Here is an 18,379-nt window from a genome sequence, read left to right on the forward strand (position 1 = left end):
CAAACCCAAAATTTTGAATGGTTATAGGCTTATAGCATAAAAAAAGCTGTAACCATGTGAACAACATTCAAGTATATTCAAGGTCATCGAGAACTACGGGGACAGACAACATGCCGATTCGATGAAATGTCTGAAAAAAATTCCATGAACAAGAAAATCCCTAGATTCGATCTCCCATTATTGTATTATACGTACATTACATGCTGAATTCCTAGTCGATGGTTATACACTCAACAATCCTCATTGTGTTTTACGCCAGTGCCATGGTTATTTTTGCCTATATCTAGCTCTGATGTTCTACATTAATCTTCCCGTTTAACATTTACACATAGCTTAGGAAACTCGCTCGAGCTCTATCTCCCTCCTGCACTAGTCCAATATGGGTTCGCGTGCTTCCGAGCCACGACTGGCGTTAACACCAAGGCCGTCATCCTCGCCTCAATTTGACTCGTCTCGCTATCGTGTTATCACAGCGATTTGTCCCAAGGAAGCAGGGCCTGATACTAATGTTTTTAATTGTATACAGTGTTACGACCCTTCTAACAATACTTGGAACCATGTCAGCTTCATTCCTGACCTACTCGAAAACCATGTCTTAAAAGATTTTGCCTTGGTTTCTCTGAGGGAGTCGATTTACATTATCGGCGGGAGGCTGTGGAACAAAAGGAAGCCTCGAAATTCGAGTGAATCCGATGTTGGTGTCAAAGTGTCGGCTTTGGTGCTTCAATATAACATTTTGTTAGACCAATGGTCGAAATGTGCACCGTTGAGGACACCACGGTACGATTTCGCATGTTGTGTTTGTAATAACAAAATATATGTGGCGGGGGGAAAGTCCAGTTTGCATAGTCCCCGAGGAATGTCGTCGGCCGAGGTCTACGATCCGGCTCATCGACAATGGACTCCGTTGCCAAGCATGAGCACCCTGAGATACAAATGTGTCGGCGTGACATGGCAAGGTAAAATCTACGTGGTGGGCGGTTTCGCCGAAAAAGGTTTTTCGGAGCCGAACATGCTGACGTTCTCTCCCCAACGTAGCTCCGCCGAGGTTTTTGACACACGGGCGGAGAAATGGGATATCGAGGCCGGGATGTGGCAATTGGACGTGCCGCCGAACCAAATCGTAGAGGTCGAAGGCAAGTTGTTCAGCTCCGGAGATTGCCTCATCCCTTGGAAAGGACACATTGAGGCCTACGAAGGGAAACTCAACATGTGGGATGAAGTCGACGGGTCTCGTTTTAATCCGCCGATCTCCACGATGGAACGAATTTACTTAACAATGGCACCCATTGGGACACAACTGTATTTCTTTGCAGGGTATAGAAAGGCTGAGGAACCGTCAAAAACACTTTCGATGGTTTATGTATTTGATACATCCGCCACCATTGATGCCTGGAAAAGCTTAGAGCCGATGGAGGAAGAAGGTGAGAAAGAGCTTTGCAGCCATTGCTGTGTCGTTCAACTCTGGTGAACGTGTCAACTACTCACCGATGTGATATTAAATGATTTTATTTACTTTTAATCTTTATCAAACACCTGGTTTCAATATCAAATTTCGACAAACTCAAGTATCTGACTTGTAATGTACAATAACCATAAATCACGCCAAACAAATCACCAAACAAGTCACGCCAAAAACTTTTTGGACCAAACTTATTCCTAGGCTCCAATGCAAGTTCTCTATGGCATAAGCGACTTTCTCCTAGGCCTACATGGGGTTTAGGCATACGAACATTAGGATCAAGTAGATGGTACACTCTCTCTTTAAGAGAAACACCCGAAGACAGTTCGAGACTTGAGGGGCTCGTATCACGCTCTTGACCGAAACATAAGATTGAACTCTAACTTTCGCTAGTCTCACAAAATCCTCCACCCAAAAGCTCTTACTGCCCGTAAAGACCATGAGATCATGTTATTGAGATAGCTACTACGTCAATTGTTGTTAATCACAACAGCAACTAAAATTGAAGTGAGTTTAAATTTCATTTACACCAATACAAATTTCGAAAATTTGGTGACTAAAATACAATACAAATATTCTAAAATTTTAAAAAATACCAATATAGTTTAACCTAATAACAATACAAGTATAGAGACTCGGTTTTTAATTTCAATATAACATAGAGATTAAAACCCAAACTAAATTTTAACATAATAAGTAGACTAAACTCATAATTAAACCCATAAAGAATAGTTTGTTTTATTCCCAAATTGGTTCTTCAAATCATCTATAATCCCACAAACCTTAAATCTAAACAAAATAAACTTAAATATATCAGAAAGCCCGATATTTAAAACGTGACAAATGAATTAAATTTGATTTCTAGGAGGGTGGACCATATGAAATGAATAAAGTTTTCCCAAAAAGGCCCAAATGGTCAAGATATTGTGGATGAAGCAAAGAATTTCAATTGCCAAAAAAATTAGAGAAACTTAGTCATATAGCCATAGGCCTGCAAAGCTCAAAAAGAGAGAAGCAAAGAGCCCAATCCCAAGTGGTCAAAAGGATTCAAAGAATGTCAAATGACCAAACAAAGCTTTTACTCCCCTCAAAAGAAGAGAAAGCAAAAGTGTGCCGGTAAAAGCACCTAAATGATCCTTTCACGCCAGCCCTTTGCTCTCCCAAGCAATATAGAAATAAATATAATGCATAATATATATTTTAAATTTTCTTAATTAATTAATAATAAACGTATATATTATATAGACACAGTTACTTTAATTTAATATCTCTAAAAAAATAACATTATCTTTTACAACCAAATTATAATGATCAAAATGCAAGTTCTGATATAATACATAGACAAATACACCAATTTTCCCCACACCATGGACCCATCCACCAGAACCTGACACAAAGATACCTCCCCCACCCCCTATCACACGTGCGATGCTACAATACACGCGTGAGAAACCTATTAACATTGTTTGACCCGTCTGAGATTGACCCTTGACCCCCCTACTGACACCAAATTCAACGGCCAACGTCCAAGACCACATGAAAAATCGACCTGAACCGTTGAAATAGGAAACAATCTCGAGAATTTTGGATGTCCCAGTGTTTGTAAGAGAACCTGCAACGGCCGACAAAAGAGGCCTGGTGTGTCGGATTTTTGCTTACGAGGAAGAAAAAAAGTGCGTGACAGGTTTCTTTGTTAGAAACTTTAAATTTATAATTACATTAAATTCGATTATATTTGAAATCGAATTAAATTAAATGTTTAAGTTTGAATTTAAGTAGAATTACATAGTTTAAAATTTAATTGTCAATTTTCTCTCCTAGATTTCACTTATAAGGAGTTCTATCTACTTTTCTTTTTGGATTTGTTGATCCACAATAATACCAATTTTACTCTTGGTTGTCGATCGTCTATATTTTTATTATCTTTTTATTTTTTCTTGTTTTTTTATTTTTAATAAGTTGTCTTTATGATACGTTTTCCTCTGTTTTTATGACACACTTTCTTATTTCTATTAGCATGTTTCTCGATCGTTTGGCAGTTGTTTTCATTTATTTTTTTCTAAGAGTTTATTAGACATAGTCACAACTGGTTAAGATATCGTTTATCTGTTATATTGTCGATATTTACTGTTTTGAACACTCGTATTGGATTTGGATACTCGTTATGCGTTTGTAGATAGTTTTTTCACGTAGTTCGAGTCTGATTTATAGTTTGTCATGGTCTTTCAGTAGCTTGATCTCTTTTTGTGGTTTGTTTGCCGATGCAATCAAATCTATTTGTATATATATTTGTTCAAGTTTTATTGGTTAGATTTTAATCTTTCCTTGTTGGTTCTTATGTGATCTTAAGTTGTTAGTTTTGTTTCAATATTTTTAGGAAAATGTCTTAATTATGTACTTAATTTATGATTATGATTGTAAATATTTATTATAATTTAAGATATTTTCTATTTTGAATAAAATTAGTGATTTCTTAAAAAATTAGAATTATATGATAGGTCTTCTTATTTGTTATAATGATATATATAAATTAAAGTAAATTGTAAATGTAATCATTCAACTTTTCTTTTATTTTTAATTTGGTCCTCAAATTTTAATTTTTTTGATTAATTCATTACTTTTGAATTACTTCTATTTTGATCATTCAAATATTACATTTTAAAAGAAATATATCCAGTCATAATATCATTAAGCATTTAATGAAAGACTGACCAAATTATGAGTGAATCAAAAGTTTAGTGACTAAATTATAAAATGTTTTAAAATTTAACGACCAAAATAGGATTAAGAAGAACGTTAAAGGATAAAATTTGTAATTTGCCCTATAAATTAAATTACTAATCAATTAACTAACCATTGTTAACACTTCTATTTTAAGGAGTATCTTTTTATTTCCCAATCTTGTTAAGCCACGTGGAATAGGAGGGTAAAGGTAACACGTGGGAGGATGGCAAATGTAGGGTTTTGATTTCCAAGTTTCAAAGATTTGTAGGGCACATATCCCAAACACGGTGCATGTGGAGTGTTTACACGAAAATTTGGGCTACCAAAATGGGGTCTCATGGGTCTATTAGGCTACCTATTTAGTGTGCGGCTGTTTCACCTACGGTGCATATGGTTTTGGCTAATGGCTAATGGCTAATGGCTAATGGCTAATGGCTAATGGCTAATGGCTAATGGCTAATGGCTAATGGCTAATGGCTAATGGCTAATGGCTAATGGCTTATGTTAACTTTGCATTTTTATAACATGGGACTAACCTATTTGCATCGTCTCGTCAAGGAAATTGATCGTTAAAAACGTGGAGAGTGAAACAAACATCATCTTTGAAAGCATCATACGTATAGGGACACCAATTGTCCCCGGTGCTTGCTTACTACTCCTACATCTACATTTTAAACTGCAGTTTCTGAACCTTTATTACATGAAGGCCCAACCAACCTATAACGGTTAATATTAACCAAAGTAATCTTTTTACTCTTGAGTTCCAGGTCAGCCTCCGTGTAAAAGATACCCCCCACAGCCACATGCTCCCCTCTTTTGCTCTCTCGCAAAGTACCACGAACTTAACCAGTTTAAGTACTCCAAGAAGCTTTGATAATGGTGTAAAAGAACCTCTCTCCGCTTCTCTCTCAAGAAGGTTAGCTAAGTGAAGAGAGTTGAGTAAAGAATAAAGAGCTTAAACTGTTTTCTTTTTCAGCTTGCTGTAGAAATGGCAAAAGAAGAAAGCCACTTCTTTAGTTGGCCACCGGTCGGAGCTCCATTGAATGTACAAAGAGAGGAAGAACATTGGAAACATTTTGACAACTATGTCAATGCCGTGTCTTTTGGCTTTGTTGCTACTGCCATTCTCATCTCCATGTTCTTAGTAATGGCCATCTTCGAACGCTTTCTTAGAACCAACGCTTCTTCTCCCCCTAACCATGGTGACCTTGAATCTCAACCCGGTTTCAATGGCAAGCTCAGCCACCCATCACCTAAAGTGAGTTACCCTTTTTGTTTCTCATCTGGGTTTTCTTCAATTTTGTTCAAAATTCTTTTGTTTTTGTTTGAAGTTGAATGTTTAACATGATTTATATCTGATCTGACACAAAGCTTCTCTCTGCACCATGCATTGTGCATACCAGTAAAGATCCTTCCTTTTGGCCTTAAATTTTGTTTGCTTTCTCAAGTATTATCTTCACATACTTTTCTTTAAGCAAAATAGATGTTTTTGGACATTTCCATTCCCCCCCTCGCGTCTTCCTGCAAGCTTTGATCTAAGCTCAATGTTAAAGCTTTCCCTCATTGTATAAAGTATCTCAGTTGCTTAAATGTTCTTCCTTTCATGCAATTGCCAAGATTGTATCTTTTAGTTAAAGATCAGTTTTTGGAACAGTCAATTGTCTGTTGTTGCATTTATGATATTCAGGCAATGGCCCCATCTATGAAGGGTCCCCTGAAGGCTGAAGTTCAATGGTTGGCTCCTTGAAGAGTATAACAAATATATATAGTTGTTTATGTTTAGACCCAACAGTTTACATGTTGGTCTCCCATTTTACCATTGCCGTGCCCTGATTGGGAACAAATGGTTAGTCCTTGTGGACAAGCTTCAGTCAGTTTTTCAACCCTTGGTGTCTAGTAGCCTAATGGGCCCAAACCATCTATGGAGTCTTCGGTCAAACTCTAGACCTTGTTTAAAGGGCATCGAGCTCCACATTGTTGTCTGCATTCTATACTTAACCCCTTGGATTCTGTGAATAAAGAGATTATGTGTGATGCACTTTCATTATGGGGGATGTTTTAGATGGAACTATCATAGTTCGGGTTAATTACTTACAAGGTATCCTATGAGAGGTCCCGCATTATGCTACAAATCCTTAGTCTACTTGATGTTTTTCGGTGGCTTTTAGTGCTTAGGATAGATCATACATTGCTTATTATTTGTTTAGACTTTTAGATGCAAGTTCAAAACCTTCTAAATTGTCCGGTATAGCAGACTTTGGTCATATTACAATGTCAACAAGATACACCATGTTCACACCCTGACATCTTTGAGACATGATATTGCAGATAGTGTTCTGAGTAGCACCTTTTGGGGGACATCAGGATTGATTAGTTGAGGGTTGGAATTTCACAAGATGCATACCACCGATATATCAACAAACAAGATTCATTCTTGTTGACATGACCGGCTTAATGCCAATTCCAGAAATGCATCCTATGCTATATTGTATAATAACATAACTAAGTTAAGAATAATAGATTAAGCAAAAGATTTGCAGCATGTTATAAAGTACCAATGAACATGAACTGTAAAGGTCTGCTTTAGTTTCCTTGTTGCTTAGTAGATTGCTCTCGTTTACAATCTTATATTCTTGTGTTTGATGCTGTCTGATGCAAATCGATTAGTGGTTCTAGCTTTGTCCACTTGTTCGTTTTTCTTGCCGGGACTACATATGGTTCATATAGCGTCAGCTAGGTGGGCTGTTGATCGGTTTGTGATTGTAAGGTAGTACTAGTAAGGTCCATGCTTCTTTAATAAAGTAAGCTTGTCTAGGAACTGTTTACTAGGTAGGGTCTTATTTGGTGGCCTTAACGGCTGTTTCTGCAATTACTACTGCCCTCATTTAGGTAAGAAAATTCCTATAAAGTTTCTTTACTTTGTGATTTCTGCAGATGACAGTATACACCAGCGGAGTTTCGGTGTTAATGCCGGGGGACGAGATTCCTACTTTCATCGCACACCGGGCTTCTGTTCCCTGTCCACCTGAACGCCATTCCTTGCCTCAACAGCAACACAATCCATTGAACAATCCTGCCTCAAACTCCGCCGTAACCATTAACGCAAGTCATTGAGAGAAAAAGAGAGCTTAACTCGACAAACCGCTTTCAACATGCGACTCCAAACTATGATTGCGATTATACCCTCCGGCGGAGAAAGTTTACTTGGATCAGAGTTGCCCTTTTTTGGCTTCTCTGCCATAGAATCTATATATATTGTGTACATGTATAGTTTTTGGTGGACTGCCTGCCCGGCTTTGGCAATTACTTGGAATTGCTGCATGCTGTCAATGCCCACCATTTCATGTTTACCATCACATTGATCGTTTATACATGTAAAAATGTGGTAATATTACATGATTACCATCACTTAGAATTACTATGAATGGTGATTAAATATGTATTTGCAGCTCTGTTGCATTAGAAACCTCCATTGACGTTCTAACACCAAATTCTTTTTCCAGGCCTCAGCCTGTCTATATGAATAAAGAATATATATTCTTAAATAATTATAGGTGAAGTAAAAAAAGGTACTTGATTTCTATATGAATATAATTTTATATTTAAAGTTAAAATTGCTTTGAAGACCCCCCCAACATTTAAATATTAATTTCGATACGATAAAATATAGAAAGAAAATTATTATTTTAATTATCTTTAAATATATAAGAAATAATTATATAATATTATTTTAGGTTATGTTGAGTTAGGTGAAATATTAGTCTTTATAAACACTAATTAAGGATTGATTAATTTATTATTTAAAACTATATATTTAGATCATTACTTATAATAAATTAAAAAAATATTATTTATATTGTTATTTATACGAATGCGGCATCGATTAGTATTTAAATATAACTATTATTAATAAAACCAATTAAATAAATGTGTGCATTTATTAAGTTCGTCTATAGAATTTGAATTGACTAAGAATTTATTTTTATATATATTTTATTTTTCATTAAGTCTAAATTTAAACCCCAAAAGATGACATAATTAGAGTTGTTAATAAACCAAGTGACAAGCTAACAACTTTAAAAGTCAGCTAATTTCTAAGTTTATTTAAGTCCACGTTTTATTAAGGGTTAATATTACATCAGATATCCTCAAACTATCATCTAGATTTAAATTAGTACCTAAACTTTATAATATTTTAATTTAATTTTTCAAATATTAAAAGTATATCATTCAAGTCATTACAATTAAATGTTAAACCAAATCCCAAAATTGAGTATATTTGGATAAATTTGTAATTTTACTCTTATCATATGGATAATTTATATCATTCAAGTCATTACAATTATTTTTTTAACGTTGAAAAGTTAATTGCACTAAATATTCTTAATCTATATTTAGTTTTTAAATTGATTCTTAAACTTCGAAATATTCTAATTTAACTATCAATATTATTTTAATTAAATTATGTTATAGATCTAATTATCTATGTAAGTATCAAATATAAACTCAAATCAAACATAAAACTTATTTAAAATATAAATCAAAATTTAAATAATTTTTATAAATATTGCATGCACAATTTAGATCTTACATTTAACGTCTGGCTAATGATGAATTTAAGGAAAGGAGAAAAGACAAGAAAGGCTACACCACGAGTCTCAGCACGCAGGGGACAACAGTGAACCGGGATAATTCACTACTGCGACAGCTAAAGGCTAAAGGGTATTTTGGTCAGAAAGAAAAACAGTAAAAAGTGGGTTCAATCATCAGGGTCTACACATATTATAGTTCTTTTATAGTCGCTCACAAATTATAGTTTTTTTTTTAAATTTAATTTCTTTTGAACTTTTCCATTTCTTTGTCATTTTATTTTATTTTTTAAGGTCGTTCACGATATCACCAGAATTTGATTCCGAGTTTTTCTTGGAATTCTTGGTGGATTTACTCTACCGGAAAAGTAAACAATTTACTTCTTTTAAGTTTCTGATTTTTCGCGTTTTTAGTTGAATCTTCGAGGAACAGTTTCGCGCGAAGTTCATTGCAATCTGCGGTTCCCGTTCCAGTTCCAGTTTCAGATTCCGATCTCGTTTTGGATTCAGTCGTGCCAAAATGGCGAAACGTGGATATAAGCTGCGTATCCTTAAGCTAAAATTCCCGTCGTTTTTGTTGTTATTGTTATTGAAATGCTTAGCTTGATTTAGCTTTCGTTTATTTAAGTTCTGAAGTGAATCGTTTTAGCTTATTTTGCATTTCTATGAATTTCAGCTTAAATTTGTTTCTTTTTTTAGATATTTTTATTTTGATTAAAATTTCCATGTTTGCTGCTTTGGCTTTAGCTGGGACAATAGAGGAAAAGAGAATAGAATTGAAGTAATTAATGTTGGCTATAATGAAAAAAATTTAAGCTTAAAGATTTGTTCATTAACAGAAAATGCTGGTATGAAGGTAATCTCAAGTTGAATTGGAAATGTTTGCTTCATTTGTCTAAAAATAAAACTTTGAAGGCTTTTTTTTTTATTTCCTTGACAAAATGAATGTAGAGGAATTTGTGGCTCATACAGGAAATGTGAATTGTCTAAATATGGGAAAAAAGACATGTAGGCTTCTTATTACGGGCGGAGATGATCATAAAGTTAATGTTTGGTCAATTGGAAAACCCTCTTCTCTAATGGTAAGTTTTCTATGCTTTCCCTCTTACTTTGATTCTTTCCAAGTTTAGCTTCGGATGCTATCTCTTACAGGCTAACAGTTTTTTGTTGCTTGAAATCACGTTTTGGATTAATAGATGCCAATAAGGGTGAGGCTTATCTCGAAAAATAATTAAGGGTATGGTAACATACATGTTAATGTGCAGAGTCTATGTGGTCATACTAGTCCGGTGGAATCTTTAGCTTTTGACTCGGCAGAAGTCTTGGTGCTTGCTGGATCGTCTACAGGTGGGATAAAGCTTTGGGATCTGGAAGAAACAAAGAGTGAGTCTTTGATTCCTCCTTAGGAAATGTTAATTGCCTTCTCTATCATTTAGAAGTCGAATGATAACAATGTCATGGGGGAGCTTGTTAAACCTAATGAACAATGTTGGATAGGATATTTCACAGCACCAACTCTTACTTTTGAACTTTCACTTGTTTAAAACTTGGAATGTCTGGATAGCCGGCTTTTATTCCAAACTGAAATTAAGTAAGAACCCACTTGTAAAATTCTTGATGTTGTTCTTGAAGTGTAGTGATTCGCGGGCTTACCGGACACAGATCTAATTGCACTGCCTTGGAATTCCATCCATTTGGTGAGTTCTTTGCATCTGGTTCCATGGACACAAATCTAAAGGTTTGGGATATCAGAAAGAAGGGATGCATTCATACGTACAAGGACCATACTGGAGGCATTAGTACGATTAGATTCACTCCTGATGGCCGCTGGGTAGTTTCTGGTGGATTCGATAATGTTGTAAAGGTAAATTGGGAATCATACCATTATCTATGTCAAACGAGTCTTTAATTCTATTTATCTAATGATTTCACATTTGTATCCTGTCACTACTTAAAAGGTTTGGGATCTAACTGCTGGAAAACTCTTGAATGAGTTTAAGTTTCATGAAGGCCATATTCGCACCATAGACTTTCATCCTCTTGAGTTTCTCTTAGCCACAGGTGAGTCTTTGACTTCAGTACAAATCAGTGGGTTTATTATAGATTCATTTGCCTTTATTCTGCATTGCGTGTTGATGCTGATCATAATAATGCTACATCACAATACAAGCATACACTATCGTATCAAAGTAGTAAAGTGAAAGTTGTTAAGCTTCGGATGTCGAATCCACAGAGAGCTAAAAGTTTACAGTAGAGTTGTGTAAAAGAATAATAGAAAAATAATTGTAATGAGTGAACAAAGAGTCAACAGCAAGATATGAAATCAGAATCATAAATGTCAGTAGTGCTACAACATTCAGGAGAGCAACAGATCAAGGATTTAATAGATATGGCTGCTATTTGGCCGTTTCTACCATGAATAAGCTTAAGACAGTGTATTCATGTGTCACAAGGATTAACAATATTCAATTAACAAGAATCAACCTTCATTAATTCACTTAATCAAATAGTTAAAAATGCTTAACGATGGGCAGAATATATTTCTATACACCAACGTTGCTTTTCACAATCACCAAAGCTGCACAAAAGTAGTATGAAAAATCCACAACTTTCATCTCTAAAATTTATAGAAATCACATACATGAAGACAACTTCATCTCATAAGTATGACAGAACATAAAACAAAGTTTAAACATAAAACAAAGTAAGAAACATTTAATCAAACACCTTATGTTCGAGAACCAAATATCATTCGAAATATAATAACATTCAATCAAGCAACCATCACTTCCCTATCTCTAAAAAAGGATGGAAAATAAAGTTGAATCCTCTTAATCGTCGTTGCTCCATGGCGTCGCTCCCTTGCTGCTGCTGCACTCCCTGGCAGTGGGTTTAGGCTTCCATGGAAGGTGGTAAATAGAAAAATAAAACGAGACTGGAAGAATTAGCGTTCCCAGAGATGAAGAAAACGATGTATTTATAACCTCATAGGGTCAAACTTTCTGCCAATATTAAAAGTTCCATTCTTTTCTAAATTTACTTTTATTTAAAATTCAAATTTCATCCTTATCTTCAGCAAATAAAATTCAAATTCCAGCCTTAGCTTCAGCAGCTAATAAAATTCAAATTCCAGTCTTATCTTCAGTAGCTATCCACTCCTAAAATCTCTCTAATTGTCTGGTGATGCGTCGAATGCTACAGCAATGGCCCAGTAATTCTGTCTCGTATCAGCTCACAGCAACACACCTACAGCATCAGATAAAGTCGAGGCATCAAAGTAGCAAATTCACATCAAAATCAGCCTAAGTATCAACAATTTTCTCCCAATATGCAAATGATGTAAAATATGCTAAAATTATTCTAAATGTGATCCTAAACATGCTACAGTACAAGCTTAAACTAAGTAAAAAGGCTCCAAATAATAACTCTTTTGGAGAGTTATCACGTGTCATTTCATGCTTGATGAAAATTGCTTTTTCAGGTTAAGGTGGGATAAACTTCCTTAACTTGCTGCAATGATCAAATCTTTTTCAGGAAGCTTTTAACTATTAGGTCGGGAAAATGACTTGGCTTTCCACGTCTCATGCATAAATTTTCTGTAAATATATTGAAAATTCAGACTTCAAATTTGTTTCTTTTATCATACTGTATGTGGAATTTGTAAATATTTTTTTTGGAATTGTTTACTATCTTGAAATCAATGTGTTATTGGGAGTATCATAATTGATGGGGACCAAAATTTTCAGGTTCAGCTGACAGAACAGTTAATTTCTGGGATTTAGAAACCTTTGAACTGATTGGATCTACGAGATCTGAGGTATATAAGCATAGTTCTCCCCAAGCTACAAGCGTAGAAGCTTGCTCTTCCTTCTTTGTCACAGTCCCCTCTGCCCAATATTCTTTTTTTACGTAAGAATGAGTCGTTTACTTTATTTATTAATTTGAGGGAGTAAGAAAAAGAAGTCATAGAATGGTTATGATTATTGATTTTCCTTTTCTCAAAATATATATATATATATATATATATATTATATATTCCCCCTATGCCCAACCTTCAATGCTGTGTAGAATGGTCGGAAAACCTATTCTATTACACCCTTCACTTAATGTTTGAACCTAATGTTTCTGCATTAGAGGCATATTGTGTGGTTACTTTTTCGTGATCTAGCTAACTTTCCAAGTATGAGAAACTTATTCTCTTACTTTCAAGGAAAAGAAAAAAGTAAAAAGAAAGTATCACTATTTATAATAAACCTTTTTCATTGTAATTTTATATGTTCATTCCTTTCAGGCCACTGGGCTTCGCTCAATTGCCTTTCATCCCGATGGGAGAACCTTATTCTGTGGAGCTGATGATGGTTTGAAGGTTTTACCTTCTGTTGTAAAACCAGTCTGATTCTATCTGAATTAAGCAAAAATCTGAATCTTTGTTGTCATAAGTGTAGGTTTATTCGTGGGAGCCAGTAGTTTTTCATGATTCTGTTGATATGGGATGGTCAACACTTGGCGACCTTTGCATCAATGAAAGCAAACTTTTGGGTTGCTCACACTATCGAAATACTGTTGGAATTTGGGCAGCAGATGTGGAGGTATTTACAATCATTCTTTTCTTACCTTGCATTCCCTTATGTTGGTTCAATTTTGAACTGCTGCCCTTTAGTTCTGAACCTGAGTGATAGATTAGTGGTCTTACCTACCTTCCTAAATGTTTTGTTTGCACATGTCTCAGCACATTGAGCCATACGGAAGAAATTACCAAACAGAGAAGAAATTTAGCCTTGAGAGAAGTTATTCTTCGGTGGAAGTGGGGAGTGTCATGAGGTCTACTTTGAGATCACGACCCTTCTCTCCTGATTGTGAGACAAAGGAAATAAAGAATATATATATTGACAGTAAGTTTGCTTTTCAGTTATTTTTATTATTTCAAAATCAACTGGTTATTCTACCTACTTTTACTTTGTTGGTATGGTCAATATCCACCATCTTTGTGATGTTTGATAGCAACCCTGATGACAAATGTGAAAGTAAATTTATTTTCGAAATATAAAATTTTTGTAAAAGTTCTGAATCTATATTTTCTTTGCCATGATGTTCCCACTTCTGTAAAAAGCTGCTGGCAGTAATCATATTGCCACACGGAAAGATGGCACTTTCAATTCACCAAAAAAAGTGTCACTCCCAGTGGATGCCTGTGAAAGAAGTAATCTGGAAACAGAGAAGCCGAGTCCAGGAACAGAAGTTAATGCTAAATCTAATGGACAATCGGGTAAAAAGTCTTTTACCACACCTAGTGTGGTTCCACGGGAGAATCCTATTGTTAAAGACTCGAACAATTCTGCAAAAGAACCCATCACCTTTTCAAGGACAAAACCAGGCATGCTGCTCAAACCAGCTCATGTTAGAAGACCATCTGTCAACAAGTTTAAGGTTGAAAAATTGTCAGTTACAGTTGAACCAGGAACTCTCAGCAGTATAAAAAGTGGGTTAGATAGTGAAAAGGATATGAATTCTCAAACTAGGCTTGTATCAGAAGATGGAGCTAGAAAATCCTGTGATGAAAAGGATTCAAACATCAAGAATGTTATAGAGAAATCTGAAAATGTGTCATCAACACTGTCACCCCCTAATCAAGAAACTTGTAAGTTATATTCTACACCATGCTATCATTTTTTTCCTCAAGTCGGTTATACTTATGGTCATACATTTGTTTTGTACTTAAGAAGTTCATGGTTTGTGATTAGTTTCTTCTTATTTTCAGGTGATGAATCCCCTACTTCCATCAAAGATTCAAACTCTGTCAAGATTGTCAGAGGAGGTGTGCTCTTACTTTCCTGTTAACTCCTCTAAATATAAAATTAGATGTATTTTGATCCTTATAAATTTCTGTCTTGGCAGTGGCTGTTGTTTCAGGTAGAACACGCACTCTGGTTGAGAAGTTCGAACGAAGAGAGAGATTAAACAGCAGTGATGATCCGGTAACTAATAGTACTCCTCCCATGGTACCTGAAACAGATGGAATACCGGCCATGAAGGTAAGTTAATTGTATTTTTTTTTCTTCTAGTTTTTTCAATCATTGCATGATCCAGATATTAGAAACCCCTTGAAACCAAGTTGGACAAGCTTAATGTGAATGTACTTTAATGTTTTTATGACCGAATTAAATTTAATTCTCATGTTTTCATCTAACAGAAAACTGAGACACAAATCTCCGAAACAAAATCAGTCTCTGCCAATGATGTCATCCAGAGCGGAAGTCAAATTTCTAGAATGGAATCAACTTCAAGTTGTGAGGAAAGTATTATTGATATTCAGATTTCTAGAGGGGAAGCAACTCCCGCTTCTGATAGGCTCGTTACAGGAGATCAAATTTCTAGAGGAGAATTAACCTTCACCCCTGATAGGATCATTACCGGAAATCAAACTTCTAGACAGGGATCAACCATTATCCCTGAGAGGATCATTATTGGAAACCAAATTTCTAGAAGGGAATCAAACTTGGCATCTAGTGACATCATTACTGGAAATCAATTTTCTAGAAGGGAGTCTAATTCGGCATCTAGTGGCGCCATTACTGGAAATCAACTTTCTAGATCAAAATCAACCTCTTCTTATAATGTGATCATTACTGGAAACCAAACCAGAAGGGAATCAGCTTCCATTGCAAGTGGGGTCATTTCTAGAAATCAACTTTCGAGAAGGGAAGCAACCTCTGCTAATGATAGAAGTGGACCAAATGGTACAATTACTGATAATCAGATTTCTAGGAGGGGATTAAATTCTGCTACTGATGAGAATGTTACTATTGTTGAAAGCCAAATTACAAAGGGCACATCATTCGCTTCTGATGATGGAAACATAACTGAGAGTATAATGCAAACTCATGATATATTCTTAAGCACTCTTAGGTCACGTTTGACAAAATTACAGGTAAACTTAGCTGTCGTTGGATATAATTGGTGGATGCGTTATAACTGATGTTAATGTATTAGATTTTTGAAAGATGTGAGGTTGTGCACAAACAATGGATTGTAGAATATTATATCATTATTATGGTTTCGAAATGTGGATTTGAATGTAAAAACCTGTGATGGGTGGCAAATATAAGTTTAGTGAAAGGAACAAGGGAAAAGGAATCTCATCATGTTTCAGTATTTTGTTTGCCTTACATGAATGTATGTATGTATGTATGTACAATTTCAATCTTTGATTTGATTCTGAATTTATTTTTTTGTGAACTATAGGTGGTGCGACACTTTTGGGAAAAGAATGACATTAAAGGTGCAGTTGGTGTCCTGCGGAAACTGCCAGATCATTCTGTGAGTATTTATGGGAATATTTCATGTGTTGATTTATTTTGTTCAGAATGATGGTTACAATTAGTAACTAAAAGCTTGTCATCCATATTCTCTCTTATACTCGGGTACTTCCGGTGCAGGTGCAAGCAGATGTAATCGGTGTTCTCATGGAAAAAATGGAGATTCTCACCTTAGATCTGTTTTCTGGCCTCCTTCCTGTGCTTATGGGCTTATTAGATAGTAAAACGGAAAGGTAATTTCACAACGAAGGTCTAGTTCTTGGTATTGTTAGTTATTGTACTCCACCCATTTCTCTCAAAACATAACTTTTCATCCCTTTAAAAATAAAATAATGGAGGTGGCATCAAGACGTATATCCCATTTGGGCATGTGGGTGCAAACGATTAAATAATCCGCATTCCTACTTTATGATGTTCATCCGATTTTTGCTTCTTGTGATGTAAATATACAGGCATGTAAATATCTCATTGGATATGCTCCTGAAGCTTGTAGCAGTCTTTGGTCCGATGATACGCTCAATTGTTTCAGCCCCACGTGTTGTTGGTGTTGATCTGCATGCTGAGCAAAGGTGCTATTATACCTATTTATGGATATATCTGCTTCTCAGTTTCTCATCTATTATGGATTCGTCGAAGTCACTATGAACTAATTGTTTTTGAAAATTTGAACACAGGAGAGATTGTTGCAATCAGTGTTTTATGCAGCTGCAGAAGATTCAGAGACTTCTCCCCCCACTCGTAAGGTTAGATGCTTGAGCGCTTTAGCAACGTATCCCATTTCTTAATCATGATAACTCGATATCCATATCATTCGAGTGATGAAACCTCGAGTCGCCTAATTGCTTTCTTGTTAAGTGAACAGCCAACATGAGCAAACTTCTTTCTGTGTTGCTACAGGAGAGGTGGCATGATAGCAAGATGTGCTCAAGAATTGATTCTAGTTCTTCAAGAATGACGATGAATGCTGCTGCCACGGCGCCATCTATAAGCCATCTGCTGGTGAACCATGAAAAAGAAAAGGTCGCTAGCTGAGACGCCACTTATAGAAGATTCAAGCTCCATAGAAGGCCAGTTCATATCTTTTATCTCTTGGATGCGCAATTTTGTCTCGCCACCTTACTATTTCACTCTCTGTCGGCTTTTTATCCAGTACTGGAATGGTAGCTTGACCAAGTATATCGTCTATTGCGATGCAATCGTTACATCTTGAAGACGGAGGAGCCAGGCAGCCAGCCTGTGAATCTCAATGTCTCCGGTACTCCACAAAACTTTTCTTTCCATTTTTTTTATATTCAGTATAGCGTTGTTCGTACTGTCATTTGTCAAAAATGAAGCATGTCCTGATGCAAATATATTTACTTTTCAGCTATAATATATTCAATGGAATATGTGAATTCCTGAAGCCCTCTTTCCTTTTATTTTTAAACTCTAGTCTTCCTAGATCTGTCCCATGTTATATAAAGTGAGTGGACATGTTTTAGGTGACTTAAAAACCTAACCTAAGAATAGCCAACATGGTTAGGAACCGCACTTCACCTTCCCCACCTTAGCCGTGAATATATATATTGGTAGTATCCAGTGTTTTGAAAACCGGACCGGACCGGCCGGTTCAACCGGAAACCGTTGTCTTGTCCAGTCCATTCTACTCCGGTTCAACCGGTTCTAGTGAACCGCAAGGAATCGTTCGAACCGGCTTTAAATCGCTTAAACCGGACCGAACCGTGAACCGGTTCAACCTAATTTTTTTTTTATTTTTTATTAAATGTTTTGGGTATTTTATTTATTTTTTAAATAATTATGATGTCGTCCGGTTCTTACGATCGGTCTGACCGGTTCGGCCGATTGAATCAATGAACCGGTAGAACAGTCGGTTCGCTGACCGGTCCGATTCTGAAAACCATGGTAGTATCCCTTTATATAATATACAAATTAAACAATTTTATACTCATTTAATATTACTATATAAATAAAGTTGATAGTTGAGTTTTTTTTCATATATGTTTTTTTATTTTTACTCTCAACCATCAATTTATATTTATCCAACTTTAAAAATAATTTAAAAACTACTTCAATTGTAATTTAAAAATACATGACGTAATTTAACTATATATTATTGGAATAAAGCATGTTTATAAAATAATCTAATAAGAATCTACCGTCCCAATGTGTTCTTCACGCAAATATTGCAATTTGTTTTATAGACCAATTGATTTTGACCCGAAATTTGCAAATTAGATGCGAAACATGTGCTATGAAACAGCGTGTGGCATGCACGATTGATTGGTGAT

At 35.6% G+C, this 18,379-nt stretch overlaps 3 protein-coding genes across 5 annotated transcripts; all 3 read left to right on the forward strand.

The window, feature by feature from the left end:
* The first annotated feature begins 216 nt into the window (after window positions 1-216).
* Window positions 217-1,471, forward strand: LOC120205883 (F-box/kelch-repeat protein At1g67480-like). The gene has a single exon (XM_039205656.1). It carries the CDS (start codon window positions 380-382, stop codon window positions 1,469-1,471), a length of 1,092 nt encoding a protein of 363 aa, XP_039061587.1. The 5' UTR covers window positions 217-379.
* Window positions 1,472-5,127: 3,656 nt separating this feature from the next.
* On the forward strand, window positions 5,128-7,573 carry LOC120205823. The gene is made up of 2 exons (XM_039205617.1): window positions 5,128-5,444; window positions 7,121-7,573. The coding sequence occupies exons 1-2, from the start codon at window positions 5,175-5,177 to the stop codon at window positions 7,298-7,300; spliced, it is 450 nt and encodes a 149-aa protein (XP_039061548.1). The 5' UTR covers window positions 5,128-5,174; the 3' UTR covers window positions 7,301-7,573.
* A 1,437-nt stretch (window positions 7,574-9,010) lies between these two features.
* Window positions 9,011-17,576, forward strand: LOC120206061 (katanin p80 WD40 repeat-containing subunit B1 homolog KTN80.1-like). Of its 3 annotated transcripts, XM_039205814.1 has the most exons (19): window positions 9,011-9,320; window positions 9,727-9,857; window positions 10,041-10,158; window positions 10,413-10,639; window positions 10,734-10,836; window positions 12,522-12,592; window positions 13,067-13,141; window positions 13,221-13,364; window positions 13,505-13,667; window positions 13,886-14,413; window positions 14,534-14,590; window positions 14,671-14,807; window positions 14,966-15,420; window positions 15,451-15,703; window positions 16,018-16,092; window positions 16,212-16,324; window positions 16,544-16,660; window positions 16,766-16,834; window positions 16,989-17,576. In XM_039205814.1, the coding sequence occupies exons 1-19, from the start codon at window positions 9,296-9,298 to the stop codon at window positions 17,044-17,046; spliced, it is 2,919 nt and encodes a 972-aa protein (XP_039061745.1). In that variant the 5' UTR covers window positions 9,011-9,295; the 3' UTR covers window positions 17,047-17,576. The 3 variants fall into 3 exon arrangements, with proteins under 3 accessions (XP_039061745.1, XP_039061744.1, XP_039061746.1); XM_039205813.1 differs by having other exon boundaries at window positions 14,966-15,703; XM_039205815.1 differs by lacking the exon at window positions 9,011-9,320 and having other exon boundaries at window positions 9,834-9,857; window positions 10,408-10,639; window positions 14,966-15,703.
* Window positions 17,577-18,379: the final 803 nt, after the last annotated feature.

This window comes from Hibiscus syriacus, unplaced genomic scaffold (assembly GCF_006381635.1).
Source record: "Hibiscus syriacus cultivar Baekdansim isolate YM2019G1 unplaced genomic scaffold, ASM638163v2 tig00013285_pilon, whole genome shotgun sequence".
NCBI lineage: Eukaryota > Viridiplantae > Streptophyta > Magnoliopsida > Malvales > Malvaceae > Hibiscus > Hibiscus syriacus.